This window comes from Meles meles, chromosome 11 (genome assembly GCF_922984935.1).
Source record: "Meles meles chromosome 11, mMelMel3.1 paternal haplotype, whole genome shotgun sequence".
In the NCBI taxonomy this organism is placed as follows: Eukaryota; Metazoa; Chordata; class Mammalia; order Carnivora; family Mustelidae; genus Meles; species Meles meles.
In genome coordinates, this window is record NC_060076.1 from 2,323,394 (window position 1) to 2,336,491 (window position 13,098).

Consider the following 13,098-nt stretch of genomic DNA (forward strand, 5'->3'; position numbering starts at 1 on the left):
GCCTACAGCGCCGAGGCCGCCCCACGCAGCTGCGGAGCCCGGCCCTCCCAGCCCATCACGCGGCGCCTCGCGTCTGACCCTGACCACTCTCAGGCCACGGAGTAGAGTCCGCCACTCCCAGCCGGGCTCCCCGGGGGCAGAGGACAAGCAGCAAGGAGCGGCCCCTGGGCCCCCAGCCACGAGCCTCCCCCTTCCCCGCCCCACTCGCTCAGCACCATCCCATCTAATCCCCCTGACCCCGCAGCCGGCAGAGCGAGTTCTCAAGCTCCCTGGCCACGGGACAGCCCCCAACACGTCACCAGTTTCCACACTCACCCCAGGCGGTGGCCACGCCGGCCCAGCCCGGATCCGAGGTGCCCCACGAACCCCCCGACCCCTCCGGAGGGGCTGCCCTCCTTCTCACAAGCTCTGGGTCTCTCACCCCGGTGACGACGGCCACGCACAGCGAGGCACTCAGACCCCAAGTGCACAGCGTTCTCCCTGCCGGGATCCCAGCGGCTGGCACCTCAGTCAAGGTCTGGAACATTCCTCCACCTGAGATCCTTTTCTGAAGCCTCAGCAGCAAGCGGCGTGTGGCGTCCGCGAGGGGCCCCCGGCCGAGCCTCTGCCTGCCTCACCCGGCACCCACGGACTCCGGAGAGGGGCTGAGAGCGTCCTTACCGGCTCGATGATGGCGGGCTCTCCCTTTTGACCCTTCTCTCCTCGCGGTCCTTCAATCTGGGGTCACAAAACACAGGTGGACAGAGGGTGAGCGGAGGAGGGAGCTCACCAGGCAGGGGCAGCTCAGAGTCTGCCCTCCCCGAGCCCCGAAGGTGCCGGCAGAAGGAGCCCCGGAGCCCCACAGCCCCTCACCCCTTCGTAGATGGTGTCCTGGTTGGCGGGCATGCCTGGCCCTATCTCCGATGGGGAGACAGTGGGGTCGTAGTAGGGGTCGTAGTAGGTCTCGTCCAGGTTCCGGATGGTTTCTTCTGTAAACTCCCCTTCCAAGTCATCCTCTGGAGGTGGAGCCGGCTGGGAGAGAGGGGCAGCAGCGGTCACCGGAGGGCCGTGTGGAACGGGGCAGAGACCCCTTCCCTGCCCAGCCCCATAGCCCAGGGACGTCAAGGACGAGGCCTCCCAGGAGTCCAGTCGGACTCGCTGAAGCTACTCCTGGGTCCCGGTGGCCCCTCACGCGTCTTCCCTCTCGCCACAGGGGGACTTGACCCCAAACCCCACGGGACCCCGCGGCCAGCTGGGGCGACGTGGGGACCAGCGTGCTGAGGGGCAGTCAGTGCCGTCGGGGGACCCAGCCCAGGGCCTCACAGTCGGAGGCAACAAGCCCCCAATCCCATGCTGCGGACAGAGGGGCTGGACCGTCAGAACCGGGTGTCCTTTCTGTGCCGTCAAGAACCCGGCTCCACGCGAAGCCGACTTCGCAGCGTTCGCTGTGTGCGCTGCTGAACTCCTCCCTCGTGTGAACACTTGCCCCCAGCCCCTAGAGGTGGACCTGGGAATGCCAACTTGTGAATGACAACGGAAATCCACAGGGGCTCTCCAAGGTCGGGGACGGGGTTTCGAGCCAGGTCTGCCCGGCGGGAAAGCCCACGGTCGTACCCGGCACTAGCTGGCCCCATGTCTCTCCTGACCGTCCAGACCCCCCGCTCGTGCACTGTCCTGCCTGGCCCCCTCAGGCCACAGAGACGGACACCGCAAATGTGCGTGTCCTCGTCCGTCCCCACCCGAAACCCTGAGAGAATGGGCGGGCAGGGCTCATTCCACCCATTTCGCCGATGGAAAACAAGCAACAGTGAGACGGGCTCAGGGAATTGGGGACCCCAAACCTGCTCAGGGCCCCTGGGGGCCAGGGTCTGCTGGGCTGTGGAGCAGGGAGCCAGTCCAGGATCCCCGAGGTTAGAGCAGAGGAAAGACGGAGCCCAGAGCGCTCCCCCGCCCCCACCCTGCCCCAGCCCAGGCCCACGTGGAAGAGAAGCAATTACATTGGAGGAGTTGGCGGTGCCGGCCGTGCCGGTGGGGACCTCGGCCCCGGCGCCGTGGTCCGGGGACTGGTCGGGGTTCTCGAAGCCCTCGTTGTAGTTGATGTCATCGTAAGGGGCGGGCGTGTAGTAGTCCTCGCTGGGCATGTAGTCATAGTCCCCAATGCCGGGGTCCTCCTCCTTCCCGGCCCCCTCGCTGACATCGGGCACCGCGGGGGCTGCCGTGGTGGGCGGGGTCTGCTCCTGAGATGGGGGAGCAGGGCGGGAGTCAGGGGGTCTGGAGGGGACCCCCAGCATGGCCCCGTGGCCGCCTAAGAGCCCTGTGGATGCCGTCCATGCCGGGAGGCAGCCAGCCCCGGGGCGTGCTGTCCGTGGCCCAAAACCCCCCATCCTGCCCTCGGAAAGGGCGTTCTGCAGCCCCAGGTTTAAGAGGAAAAGACCTCAGACGCAGAGCTGCACGCTCCCCCGCCTCCCGGGCCGAAGCACGGACGGTCACCAGGCCCCTGCGGCGCTGCTCCCTGCCGAGCTCGCACCCACCCCCTCCCGGCCTCCACACCGGCCCCGGCGTCCTCCCCACTGTGGCCAGCAGCGCCGGGCGGCCGCCACACAAACCTCAGCAACCTCCGTGGTCTCTCTAGCGGCCTCCACGGGCTTCTTGGTGGGGGTGGGCTCTTTGCCTGGGTCGTCCGTGTCCTCGTAGTAGGGGTACTCGTAGTAGTACGTATCGCCTTCACCTTCTCCTTCCGGGTACTGAAAGCAAATCGGGGCCACGTGAGGAAGGCGAGACCCCACCGGGAGCCCGGCTGCTCGCCTCACCGTCCAGGTTCAGCCAGGAAGAGCGGACACCAGGAAGTCGTGGCTCCGAACGGGCCTCTGCTGTCTCCAGCTCCTTGGGCAGCTGAGGCAGCCCCATGAGAAGCACAAGGGAAGGAATGGGGGGCCCAGGGCCCCCTCAAAGAAAATTGAGTTCTAAAAGGTACAGTTGTTCTGATCCTTTAGGACCGAGGGCCAGGACAGCCAGCCAGGCTGTGGGGTCCTGTGGCACCCTGCTGTCCCTCTGAATCCTCTGACCCTCACTGAAGCTCCAGACCATAGTGACAGAGAAGGTCTCACCCCTAAAACAGGTGCAGGGGCCCAGCCAGGAGGCCTTGGCTGCAGGGACTCAGCCCAAGCTCAGAAGACCTGCCTGGGCCACGGGACCCCGGTTTCATGCGGATCACCCTTCCTTCTCTTCTAACTGGTCGTGACAGAAGGAGACCAGGAGGACTAATGACAGCAGGGTGAACATGACAGAGGACGGGCACCGCTGTGACCAGGAGGTGAGAGACGACCGTCACTTGTAAATGGCGGCGAGAACTCCAGGCGGGCTGAGCCACGGGGCTGCTGGGTACGGGGCAGCACCAACCTTGGACTCTTGCCCAGCAGGTTTATTTTAAATAGGGGTCGCGTGGCCTTTGTGTCCCTCCACCCCGGCCTGCCTGACCTGCCCCCTCCCAAGCGGTCTGCCTGCAACACCACTGTGAACCCGGGGGCTGACTCACATATTCGTCTGGATTGGGATCCTGTGACTGGGGCTTGTCGGGGACGGCTGTGTCACAGTCGGGGCTGTAGTGCTCGCAGTAGTCGTAAGCTGCCCGGTGGTCCGAGACGAAGAGCAGCTGCTGGATATCACCCTGGAAAAGGACAAAAGCACTTGAGTAAGTGACATACAGGGAATGAACACGGGGATCCAGGAGGCTGGTGGCCAGTAGCCCAGACACACCTTGGGAGGAGCTTGTCCTCAGGACCAGCCTTCCTCTCAGGGAGCTGCTACCTCCAATTACCACTCAAGCTAGGACGGCCCGCCCGTCCACCCATCCATCCATCAACTACTCATCCATCCATCCATCTACCCATCCACCCATCCATCCATCCACCCATCCATCCATCATCTACTCATCCATCTATCCATCCACCCATCCATCCATCCATCCATCCATCATCTACTCATCCATCTATCCACCCATCCATCCATCCATCCATCATCTACTCATCTATCCATCCATCCATCCACCCATCCATCCATCATCTACTCATCCATCTATCCATCCACCCATCTATCCATCATCTACTCATCATCTACCCATCCATCCATCCATCCATCCATCATCTACTCATCCATCCACCCATCCATCCATCCATCCATCTATCCATCCACCCATCCATCCATCATCTACTCATCCATCTATCCATCCATCCATCCACCCATCCATCCATCCACCCATCCATCCATCCATCCATCCATCCACCCACCCACCCATCCATCCATCTATCCATCCATCATCTACTCATCCATCTATCCATCCATCCACCCACCCACCCATCCATCCATCTATCCATCCATCATCTACTCATCCATCTATCCATCCATCCACCCACCCACCCATCCATCCATCTATCCATCCATCATCTACTCATCCATCTATCCATCCATCCACCCACCCACCCATCCATCCATCCATCTACCCATCCATCCATCCATCATCCATCTACCCATCCACCCATCCATCCATCCATCCATCCACCATCTACTCATTCATCTATCCATCCACCCATCCACCCATCCATCCATCCAACCACCCATCCATCCACCCACCCACCCGTCTACCCATCCATCTATCCATCCAACCACCTACCTACCCATCTGTCCATCCATCTATCCATCCATCCATCCATCCATCCACCCACCTGTATATCCATCCACCCATCCATCCATCCACCCATCAATCCATCCATCCATCTACCTACCCACCCACATAACTATCCAACCATCCATCCATACATCCTTCCACCCACCCATTATCCATCCATCTACCCAGCCATCCAGCCATCCATCAACCCATCCATCCATCCATCTACCTACCCACCCACATAACTATCCAACCATCTATCCATCCATCCATCCACCCACCCATCCATCCATCCATCCATCCATCTACACATCCTATCCATCTACCTACCCACCCACATAACTATCCAACCATCCATCCATCCATCCATCCATCCATCCACCCATCCATCTATCCATCCAACCACCTACCTACCCATCTGTCCATCCATCTATCCATCTATCCATCCATCCATCCATCCACCTACCTGTATATCCATCCACCCATCCATCCATCCACCCATCCATCCATCCACCCATCAATCCATCCATCCATCTACCTACCCACCCACATAACTATCCAACCATCCATCCATACATCCTTCCACCCACCCATTATCCATCCATCTACCCAGCCATCCAGCCACCCATCAACCCATCCATCCATCCATCCATCTACCTACCCACCCACATAACTATCCAACCATCCATCCATCCATCCTTCCACCCACCCATTATCCATCCATCTACCCAGCCATCCAGCCACCCATCAACCCATCCATCCACCTATCCACCCACCCATCGATCCACCCATCTATGCATCCACACACCCATCTATCCATCCACCCATCCATCCATCCACTAACCCACTTACCCACCCATCCATCCACCTACCTACCTACCCACCCACACAACCATCCATCCATCCACCCCCGCCACCTACCCATCCATTCATCAGACACTTGTTGGGCACCTGCCAGGTGCCAGCCAAGTGCTCAGAGATTTTTGCGAACTGTGGGTGATAAATGCAAGCTGTAAACTAAACTGTGAGAGCTTGCAGGTGCGCTCTCACTTTCCCTGTCACCCCCCACCACGGGTGAGGCAGGATTTATTTTTAAAGAGGAAAATACCATCTGACCTAGAAATTCCAGTCCTATGAATTCAGAGACGTAAATAATTCACTCAAGAAAGAACTGCACTAGGTATCAAACAGGTCCACAGACACCCATGCTCACAGCAGCATTATACACAACAGCCAAGTGGTGGGAACAGCCCAAATGTCCATCAGTGCATGAACAGATAAACAAATCGTGGTCTATCCACACATCGGAATATTCAACCATGAAAGGAAATGAGGTATGGACACAGGCTATGGACCACCTGGATGAGCCCACACTACCAACCACACAATATTCTGGTTCACTGCCATGGCAGCCAACATTCCCACTATGTCAGATGGGAAAAATGCGACAATTCCATGTTGTTTTCCTCAAGATGTGTCAACAGCAGACAAACAAAGAAGAACAAAAACCATGGGTCTGATGAATGTTACCAAATATTTGATGTCTCCCCGGCAGGGGAACTTAGGGCTCCAATCAGATGGCTATAAACTGGCCAATATAATAATGATTTTATTAATGATTAATGTTTAGATAGTGTTTACTATAAATCAGGTATTGGACAAAGAACCCGCATGCTGTCACTTCCTTTGTGTCATTAATTCCCATCTGAAGCTGAGAAAACTGGAGCCCTGAGGTCACCTCAGGGTCACACAACATTCATGGTCACACAACAGGTGAGATGGAGCCAGCTTAATGCAGCCTTCATGGTATCCATCACCATGTAACATGCTGGGCTCAAGGAGGGAAAGGAACATGGAGGAACATGCCCAATGTTGAAACTATGTCACTAGAGATGGTGCTCAAGAAAGGATAATTGTGGGCCATGCCCAGTGTTGAGCTCCTTGGCCCAGAGCCCACCCTGCCATGTGCACATCCATCTATCCACCATCCATCCACCACCCATCCATCACTCATCCAACTATCCACCCATTCATCCATCAACCACCCACCATCCATCAACCATTCACCATCAATCCATCATCTACCATCCATCCATCCATCATCCATCCACCCACCCATCCATCCATCATCCATCCACCTCCATCATCCATTCACCATCCATCCATCTGTCCATCATCCATCCATCCATCCATCCATCATCCATCATCCATCCATCATCCATCCACCATCCATCATCCATTCATCATCCATCCATCTGTCCATCATTCATCATCATCCATCATCCATCCATCCACCCAACCATCCATCAACTATCCACCAACCATCATCCATTCACCATCTATCTACCATCTGTCATCCATCCTTCTAATCATCCAGTAGCAATCATTGAGCACCTACTAAGTCCTAGTCCCTGTATTACACACGGAAATGTAGCCATGGCCCAGAACCACTGCCTGGCAGTGTCTACACTCTTTCTAACACTTTGCACTTGCCTTGTGCCCCACGGGTAAAAGCACATGCATACCCACACCCATGTACTCATGTGGTTGTCAGAGATGCCCCTCGACTCCCACTGTCCCTTTCTGTCCAGACACCTGAGGCTACCCCTACTCCTGCACGTCCACTCTCCCATGGCCCAACAAAAGGCCCATTCTGCTCCTGAAGACAAAGCCATGAGGGAAGCAAGATAATATGGTATCCGTGAGCTTGACTGAAAGGAGGCAGTGCTCATTCTGCACATGTCAGAACCACAGGCGCAAGCAAGGAAGCCATGTCCTCCATCCCCTCCGTTTGGTAAAGGTGTGTGAGCCCCTTCCCTGAGGTGGACACAGACTAGGCTAGATGTGGAAGGCTGAGAGGATGTGCCTCTCACAGTCACTGGGTGTGGCTCCCCACGTGGCCTCCCAGGGACTGGGACGCTAAGTGCCAGCCCCATGCAGGGCTCTGAGGGACAGGATCCATCGCCCTTCCCTGGCTGGCCAAAGCTTCTGTAAGTTCACCGGCCCAGAGACGGGGTGGGGAGGGCTGACACAGTGGCAGAACTGGGTGAGTCTTACAGTCCAGAAAAGGCGTCTCCTGCCTGGCCCCTGAGACGTGGGTCCGAATTATGTGGCCCCCAACTTGGGATTGAAGACCCTGAAGCGAGGGCCTCAGAACTTGCCCCAAGCAGACCGGTCTCCGGAGAGACGGCGAGACGCTCCGGCTCCGGCTCCGTCCCTGGAAACAATCCTGGCCCCTCCCCCAGCCCTTCGAGGGGCAGAACCGCAGCCTGCCTCCCTCCCTCCCTCCGTCTCTCCCTTCCCCGACCTCGCTGCCTCCTCCCTGTCCCTCTCTGCTTCGCCATCCCTCCCTCTGGGTGTCAGAGGCTGCTGGCCCGTGCTGTAAACTCTCCCGCGGACAAGAACCATGTGACAGGACCAGTGAATCAAACCACACGGTTTTATTAAGCAACACGACTTCCAGTTCAGATTTTATCCAATTCAAATAAAATATGTCCTTCGCCTTTCTGCTGGCAACTTGACGTCTGAATGTGCGTTCCCCGGATACAGTCTCCGGAAGGGAGAGGAGGCTCGGGGGCCTTTGGGGGTGGCCGTGGCAGTCGCCACCCAGCGCTCCCCTCCATCGAGCCACCGGCACAGGGGACCACAGGTGTCTGGTAAAGGGCCTGCCTCCCCAGGAAGCCCAAGTCCTCGGGCCATGGCCACGTGTGGCACACCTGTGTCCCTGTACCCCAGAGCGCCCCACCGAGAACCAGGCTTCACAGGCCCCCATGCGGTGGCCCAGGCTGCCCCCAACACCAGGCAACGAACAAGGCTAAAGGCTACGGCGTAAACACCAGGAAGAGGCACGGCCGAGCGCTTCCTGCGGACTCACCGGCGCTCTGGAATCCGAGGGCACGGTCGGCGCTGACCTGAACCTCCCCGCCAGCCCTGCTTCCCTGCCTGCCTCGCCCACGCCACACATGGCTGCGAAGGGAGCACGTGGTCAGCAGCAGGTCACCTCCGGACCCGGCAAGCGCGAAGCCCCCTTCATTCCCAGAGCCCACCTTCCTCCGCAGACTCCTAGGCTTGTAGCAAATCCTTTCCCCACAAACCCCCGAGGGGGTCTCCATACCAAAGTACATGTGTCCCTTTGTTCCACGGGTGTGTGTCTCAAAGGACAGGGATCCGTCCACCCCCGCGCCTCTGTGAGAAGGGGAAACAGGCGTGGGTCCGAGCCTCTTGGAAGCCCTCGTCCAGGGCTCCTGCCGCCCCCTCCCACCTCTTCCCTGCACACACAGGAGTTGTGTGCGCAGGTTGACATGTCGAATACCCGTGTGCTCCTTGCAGAGAAGCTGTCCCCCACGGACCTTTCTCTGGTTGGGACCAGACACAACCTGAGAATCTTTGTCAACCTAGGGCTGCGGCAATTGCCACCCTGTGCCTTGGAGACGGCTCGCCCGTGGCTGACCCTGATCTGGCTCACACTGGATCTCACGGGTCCCATGGATGCTCATGGTGTTGTGACTGTTCTGAGAGCATTTTCATGATGCTTCGTGGGGCAAAACAAGCTCCAAGCCACAGACCCCGAGAGTCGATTGGTGACCCCTTTTCCCAGCAGAGCTTTTCTCTGTAGCCGCTGGTGGGAGATGTGGGGGGCCTGGCATGAAGACCCCTGCTGCCCACGGGGCAGGGTCAGCGGGACAGCCCTGGGCGTGGCGTGTCTGTGTTCTGGGGGGACGAGACGGACGGCAGGAGGCGGGGGCCGGGATGGGAGGCCCACCCATGAGCACAAGCAGGGGACCCGGTGAGGCCACTAGCCTGCAGCTTCTGGGCCCTCAGGAGCCGAATGCCAGCGCGGTGAGGCTGGCCAAGGTCAGAGCTGCTGGTGGGTCCCCTGACTGTCTGGAAGCAGTGAGGGCAGCCCAGGATATTTGCGATCCAGCTGTCCTCTCGGGTCCGGGGAGACTCTGACTAGGAACCCTCAACCAGCCTGGCCTTGACCTTGGACGAGTCGGGAGCCCCCTGCCCTGAAGGCAGCCTAGCAACCTCCAAACTCGAAGACACATGACCCACTTGTAGCCTCTGGAGTTTTCTGGGTGTGTGCGTGTGCGCGTGGGCAGGGGCACACGTGTGCACGCGCAGTGCAGTGGATGACCTTCATGTGACCTTCTAGGCTGGCTGACCCACTCGTGAACAGAAACCGAAAGAGAGCCTCTGTCCTTGGGGACCCTTGGGAGAAAGTGAAGGGACATTATCCCCTCTGGACACGAGGCACCTTGAACTTCAGTCAGGAGTCGTGGGGCGACAGAGGGCGGTGGCGGACACCAGGCCTGGAGCAGGAGCGCCCAAGAGAGGCCGAGTGCGGGGGAGCCTGGGGCTCACACCCTGGCCCAGCACACTGCCCGGCACGGTCACACTCCCACAGGCCCCAGCACGGGCGAGCCAGGAAAACGCCACCTGCCTGGCTGCAGGATCCCCCTGAAGCCTAGGGATTCACGTTTCGACGATTCCAGGTGCCCCATCAATAACCCAAATTGTTACTCAACTAGAATCAAGGGCCACTCACCACCCTGGAGGCGCCGGACCCCGTCTCACGTGGTGCCTTCCCTTTGCTGGGCGCTCGTGGGAGCTCCGTGCGTCCCACTCCCATGGCCTCCCGGCCCCTCAGGCTCCCTCGGGACACAGGGATCTGGGCTCTCAGCCCAGCTGGGGCATCTCAAATGGGGTCCCGTGGAGGAGCCTGGGGGTCCCCAGCAGGGTTTACACACCAGCATGTCACACAGGATGGTAGTTAAGAAAGCGTTTACGGACTTGCGTCACACAGGTCAAAACCTGCGACGAAGTAAAATGGTCTCACTTCGGACCAGTAGTGGGAGGTCCATGGGGTGGGGGGGGTCCCCCGAGAGTCCCCGCGCTTCCGTGCAGCTGGGCTTCAAGGTCCAAGGCCAGGGGTTCTCTAGTCTAGGGAAGGTGCTGGTGGGTCCCCAGTGCACCACGGCTCCCCTGAACCTCCCTACTGCCCCTGTTCACAGAGGGGAAAACTGAGGGATCGAGGGCCTGGAACTTTCCAGAACCAAGAAGGACCCACCCCTCACTCCGCATCCCCGTGTCATCCTACCGCTGTCCCACACTTGAGCTTCCGGCGCCTCTCCAACAACAGCGGCCAGAATCGACGGACAACTCCCCCGCCACCGTCTCCCCCTGCAGACTCTGGCTTCCGGGCCTAAGGGGCTCCCCTGCTCACGGGCCTCTCACACTGTTCCCCTGCCCCACGCCCAGGCCACCCGAGCCGACTGCCCGCTCCACCCCGACCGGCTGGCAGGCATGGCTGTGGCTCTCCCCGGGGCCAGGAGAAGCCCTCTCCCTCCACGGAGCCTTGCCTGGCTTTGCCCCACGTGCCCTCAACACCCTGGGTGGCAGGCGAGCCCCAGCCTGATTCCCGCCCGACCGCTCCGTCCAGGGGCCCCAGCGGGCAGGTGGCTCCCCCAGCTGCCCTCCAGCCTCCCTCCGGGAGCACAGGGCACCCGCCCCGGACTCACCGGCCTGATAATGGGCATCCTGCTCCCCCCAGAGGGCAGCCGTCCTACCAAGGGGCCTGCGCCCCTCAGCAACAGCCACCTGATCCCAGGGCTCTGGAGACGACCCAGCCCCCTCCCCACCACAGTACCCTCCACCTGCACGGCCCCCACGTGCTCGTCGCGGCTCCTCTGTGCTCACGAGGGGTGGGGGTCACCTCGTGTCTTCTTTCTTATCCCCATTTTGTGGACGCGCACACTGAGGCTCAGAGAGGCGGGGCCTCGCGCAGGAGCACAGAGTGGGGGTCTCCGCCCAAGAGCAGCCTGGCCCCCGTGGAGTTCAAGTGGAACGTCTGCGTGGACAACAACCGTGGCCTGACCCCGGCCGCCCTCTGCGGGTGCAGACCCTCGGGGTGCAGGTGGCACCTGAGTCCGCATCTGGGCCCCAGGCCCGCAGCTGGCCCGGTGGTGGCCCGGACCCCCTGCCAGAGCAGCCCGCCCCCGCTGTTTTCCCTCCGTCCCTCGTTCTGAGGCCGACCGCCGTTTCCGGCCCCTACACACTTATGTCCGCCACGTGCCAGGTCAGCAAAGCTCCGCCCAGCCCCCAGCAGCTTCTGCCACGGTACCTGGTGGTCATGAAGGCCACTCCGCTCCGCGGTGCAGCCTCGACACCCCAGGAGACAGTGGGCGCCCTTCCCCTGCCGAGGACAGGCTGGCATCAGGCCCGGGGACGCGGCGGGGCACGGGGGAGCCTCGGCCCTCGCTGAGCCGGGAGCATTTTGCTGAGGGAGTCGGTTCTACGCTTCCAATAATGAGCTTTCCTCCAGCCCGCATTTCTGCTTCGGGCCGAGGATATTGCAAAGTTTCAGCTGGGAGGCGTGGCAGACTTGGGCGCCGCAGCGCCGGAAGCCGGAGTCTGCCCCAACAAGGGCCCCTCCCTACCTGGCGCACCCCTGCGGCTGCCCGTGATCCCCTCCCGTGCGCCTGAATGCAGCCTCCCTCCTCTCGGCAGAACTCCCGGGCCCCCGGGGAGCAGCCCTGCCTCCATGGCCCCCACACCACGGCCCCCCTCATCCAACCCACACAGGCCCCGTGGGGACCCCCGCCACACAATCGGCTTTCCCTGTGGGTTCTGCCATCTGACCTTAGAGCACTTCATGACCTGAGACAGGGCCACGAGAAGGGAGACACTTCTTGATCGAGATGGCAGCCCGCGTGGTCGGCAACCACGCCGTCCCTGCAGCCAAATCGAGAAACTTTCCACTTCCAGCCACCAGCAGGCTCTGGTCACAAACCAGCGGTGCCTGCGCGAGTCTGGATGCCCGTGGCCCGGTGTGTGGCCACCTGCAGCATGGGGAGGCCCAGGGCCCCAGCCCGGCTCTCACGGGACAGGAGGGAAGGGCAGCGGGGAGACCAGCACACCGAGTTGTCATCCCAACCGCAGAGGCAGCGAGCCACGACTCCCTCGACTGAGGGGATGCAGCATCGGACTCGGGGGGCTTCTGGGAGAGTGGGACCCCAGTCTCTGTGACCAGCGGCGGGGGCAGGACCGCCTGGGCCCAGCAAGTGACTCGGAGCTGCAACGTACACACGGAGCCCCAGGGACACATCGGCGACGGGCCACCGCTGTCTAGCTGGCTAAGCGTTCTTCCCCAGGACGCCTGGTGGGTTCTAGCCACCGTGTCCCACAAACAGTGGCCAGGGGACATACAATCGTCACGTGTATTCTGGTGTTCATGCTCTTGGGACCACACAAGTCACGCCTAAAGTCGTGTGTGGCATTGTTCACCCATGACGTGCGCGTGATGGGGAGAGAGGCCCCAGGCAGAGCAAATACCTGTTCCCCGGTTTTCGGGGGACCCGTGGAGTCTGAGCAAGTGGAACACTCTCTGGGCAAGTGTCAAAGACATACTTCCATGTGGCGGGAAACCACTCTGCTGTCCCCAGGTGCCACCCCGC

At 60.4% G+C, this 13,098-nt stretch overlaps 1 protein-coding gene across 2 annotated transcripts in view; it reads right to left on the bottom strand.

The window, feature by feature from the left end:
- Nucleotides 1–13,098, bottom strand: part of COL5A1 (collagen type V alpha 1 chain) — a 141,851-nt gene that overhangs the window by 74,478 nt on the left and 54,275 nt on the right. For both annotated transcript variants that reach the window (XM_046022302.1, XM_046022300.1), the window contains exons 5-9: nt 3,515–3,646; nt 2,586–2,723; nt 1,977–2,216; nt 853–1,011; nt 661–717 (exon numbers count right to left, since the gene is read on the bottom strand). In XM_046022302.1, the coding sequence (XP_045878258.1) occupies nt 661–717; nt 853–1,011; nt 1,977–2,216; nt 2,586–2,723; nt 3,515–3,646 (726 nt within the window). The remainder of the gene's footprint in view (nt 1–660; nt 718–852; nt 1,012–1,976; nt 2,217–2,585; nt 2,724–3,514; nt 3,647–13,098) is intronic.